The sequence below is a fragment of the Crocodylus porosus genome, unplaced genomic scaffold, assembly GCF_001723895.1.
Source record: "Crocodylus porosus isolate Cpor-Errol unplaced genomic scaffold, CroPor_comp1, whole genome shotgun sequence".
Classification (NCBI taxonomy): Eukaryota; Metazoa; Chordata; order Crocodylia; family Crocodylidae; genus Crocodylus; species Crocodylus porosus.
The window spans coordinates 35,478,542-35,482,037 of NW_017728886.1; the positions used below are offsets into that span (position 1 = coordinate 35,478,542).

At 40.9% G+C, this 3,496-nt stretch overlaps 1 protein-coding gene across 1 annotated transcript in view; it reads right to left on the bottom strand.

Moving 5' to 3' along the window:
• Positions 1–213: 213 nt before the first annotated feature.
• SLC39A12 (solute carrier family 39 member 12) overlaps positions 214–3,496 on the bottom strand; it is a 48,690-nt gene continuing 45,407 nt past the window's right edge. Inside the window, exon 11 of the mRNA XM_019550553.1 lies at positions 214–357. Within this exon, the coding sequence (XP_019406098.1) occupies positions 229–357 (129 nt within the window). The 3' untranslated portion in view covers positions 214–228. The remainder of the gene's footprint in view (positions 358–3,496) is intronic.

A 3,496-nucleotide genomic window follows, 5' to 3' on the forward strand; every position in this document is an offset into this window, starting at 1 on the left:
GTGAGGATGAACATGAGATTTGATAAACTCAGTAACAAATAAAGCATAAATCTAAACATTCTTCTTTACAAAAAAAATTAAACTCTGAATAAGTTAATAAAATAAAAGTTATCTAGTTTACTTCAGATACAAAATCTCAACAACTTAATTTAGAAATCACTATAATGCACATGCAAAAGGAAAATAACAATATTCAAATTCATAACTGGGAGGCTTCCAGTATAATCTTCATATTTTAATTTTCTTTTCATATATAGCTAAAAGAAAAAGGCAAAGCCAACCTAATAGTAATCCAAGGTTCTGTAGGAGAAACATCAACCAGGGTCGCCGTGTCTGAATGTGAGTCATTTCAGGAAGCTAAAAAAAGAATAAGACATCAGAATGAGAGCCGGATATATTCAACTCTGGGAAAAATGTCTTATGGGAAAACAAGAGAAACTTCATTAAAAAAAGAGACTTTAAATCCTTGGTTTCTGAATATAGTTACAAATCTGTAGCATGCTCTGTACATTATACAATCACAGCTACTTAGAGTGAAATATTTCAATTCAGCTTGTTCCATCAACTTAATCTCTTTTATAATATTAGAGTTACAAATGGGTATACAAAATGTGCTACGTTTTCAAAATGTTTTAATAAGGGTACATAATTGCTTATAAGGAAATGCTTACTTAGTCAAATTAGTGATTCCCATTTGTGGGAATAAACCAGTTTTAGACATTTTGTTTCTGTACTATATATAGGGTCCAGTCCTAGTCCCACCGAAAGCAATTGGCAAAAATCCTGTTTCCCTGGGTTTAAAAAGTACATACATGAAAAGTATAGTCTGTTAAATATGCATTCAAAAATTAGCTTTTATGGTTATCTCTATAACTGTTAAATGAAATAAAAGGGTACCAGATCTTTAGCATCATATTAAATGCTACTTTCATATTAAAGCTTCCCTTTCTCCTTACATGATGTCTTGTATGACAGTAGTCATGATAATGCATGCTAACTACACCCACAGTAGCTTACCCAGTACACCCACCAGTAGCATCAGGTTCAAATTATTTTCTTATTTCCTTTTATCTTTTGTATTTATGTTGATAGTGTTCACATAACTATATTATATGAACCACTAGCAATCAAATGATATGTTTCCATTGCTTATTGTAGGTGCAAATTTATCTTTAGATAGTATTATAGAATCATAGTATTTTACTGGTATTTACTATGTTTTTCTTTCTTCAGTACTTAAATGCTTTAAAACATGATAAAATATTTAATGTAGAAATGGGTTCAAATCAAAACCCTGTCTACAAAAGCTGTCTCCAGATTAAAGTTTTGAATCTTAAAATGGAAAAAACTAACCCCCCCCAGATTTAGCTATCTCAAGTCAGTGAATCCAAATTTGTTCCAAATCTGACCTGCCATAGAGTTTTGTGTACTTGGGTTCCAGTTAAGTTTGAGACTTGAACCCTGAATTTGAAATAAATTTAAACACCTCTAATTTTGGACTAATTCAAATTTGGATCAATATTTGAACTGCCAAGTTGCAAGCATTCAGATCTTGGGATTTTGGAGGCAAGTACTGACAGTGAAGGCAGATCTTAACCTGAATCCGGGAGTGTCTGACCTGGAGTTTTAGTTTGGGCCTCTCCTTAACAAGTCCAACTCTGTAACCAGTCTATATCCACAAAACACAACCAACCAAGATCTCTAAGGACACAATGATAGAAAACTTCATTTTTTCCCTTCCATTATGCAGATTCAGATTATTTCTGCTGATGCCAATGAGTATTTATGGTATGTATTCATACTATGTTAGTAAGATAGCCTGCATGCAAGTTATTTAAGAAATAAGATCCTAGCAAGTGGAATTCCTATGTCAGTTTATAGCAGGGGTGGGCAAAGTCTGGCCTGTGGGTTGGATCTGGCCAGTAGTGGACTCTATTTCCCAGCAGCCTCTGCCCTCATGGCTGGGGCCAGTCTCCATGGAGACCCCAGCCACATCTGTGCTGTGATAGTGCAAGGCTGGGGTTGCCATGGAGACCAGACCCAGCTGTGCTCACATGGCAGAGGACTGCTCCAGAGCTGCTGGGTTCTTGTGGTGGGGGCAGCTTGGTCCAGGGCTGGGGTAGAGCTATGATCCACTGCCTGCATGCTCCAGGCAGGGGTGCACAGGCGGCAGATCGCAGCTCTGCCCTGGCTTTGGACCATGCTGTCACCGCTGCAAGAAGCCAGGGCAGAGCCGCGATCTGCAACCTGCACATTCTGGGCAGGGGCATGGAGGCAGCAGACCACAGCTCTGCCCTGGCCCAAGCTGCCCCGCTGCAAGATCCTGCCAGCGTGGTTGGGGCCAGTTTCCATGGCAACCCCAGCCTTGCACTATGCATGGAGACCAGCCCCAGCCATGCAGGCGGAGGCTGCTGGGAAATGGAGTCCAGCTGCTGGCCGCATCCACCATTTTGCCTGCTGCTGGTTTACAAGCTGCTCTGTACTCTCAGTCTTCTAACTGTATTACTATATGCATACTCCCTTTTCTCAATTTCATGTCATATGAAAGTAAAAATGAACTGCAGCCACAGCATCAGCTATTCATCATAGCCATCAGTGAGTTCCATCCTATATGACTTTGTGAAGCACAGAAGGCAAACAACCATTGGCTGAGGTGGGCCATGAAAACCAAACAGGGGCCACTGACAGCAGTCAAAATAAACAAGGAATTATGTGCTGTGCTCACAATGGTGACACAAGGTACCAGTCAACCCTGATTTTAGTTCCTGCTCAGGGGAAACAAACAACCGGGATTTACTCCCCACTCAAGTCAGTAGCCACCTTACTCCTGCATTTTCCTCACCAACTCTCCACATAGGAAAGTTAAGAAACTGTGGGTGCATCTCCATGTGCAATTAATGTTAAGCAATAAACTCTGGTAAATATCTCACCAGAGTTTACATGTTTACATGTGCACCCAGGACCCTAGCACATTGAGCTGGGTCAGAGCAGCCCTGGCTTGCAAGGGATCTGGGGGAGTCAGCCTGCCACCCTGGGTCTGTTCTGACCCAGTTCAGTGTGCCGCAGAGGGGGTGGCTGGGGCACAAGGGTGCTTCAGTGCAGGGCTAGTTGGCAGCATCAGTGTCTACATGTGCAGTAAATGATGCCACTGCAGGTTAATATTTGTATTTAGTACTGCAACCTAACAGGGCCCACACGTGTAGAAGCAGGAACTTTACTGTGGAGCTAATTAGGTAGCTCAGTAAACATCTTATGTAGACATACTCTGCAAGTACTAAGCTGAGAAGAGAAACCAGTGGTTGATCCACCAGTTACTAACTAAACAAGAGAACTGCCAATGTATTGTTCATCCTCCTAGATGCTGCTGCCAGTTTGTGCCAGTACAGCATCACAAGAGTAAGTATAGTTTAAAAAATAAAATAAATCTTTAGCAAGTATTATTCTGCACAGCATCTAACCTTTATAACTACATGACCTCATTTGACTTTGTTGACCG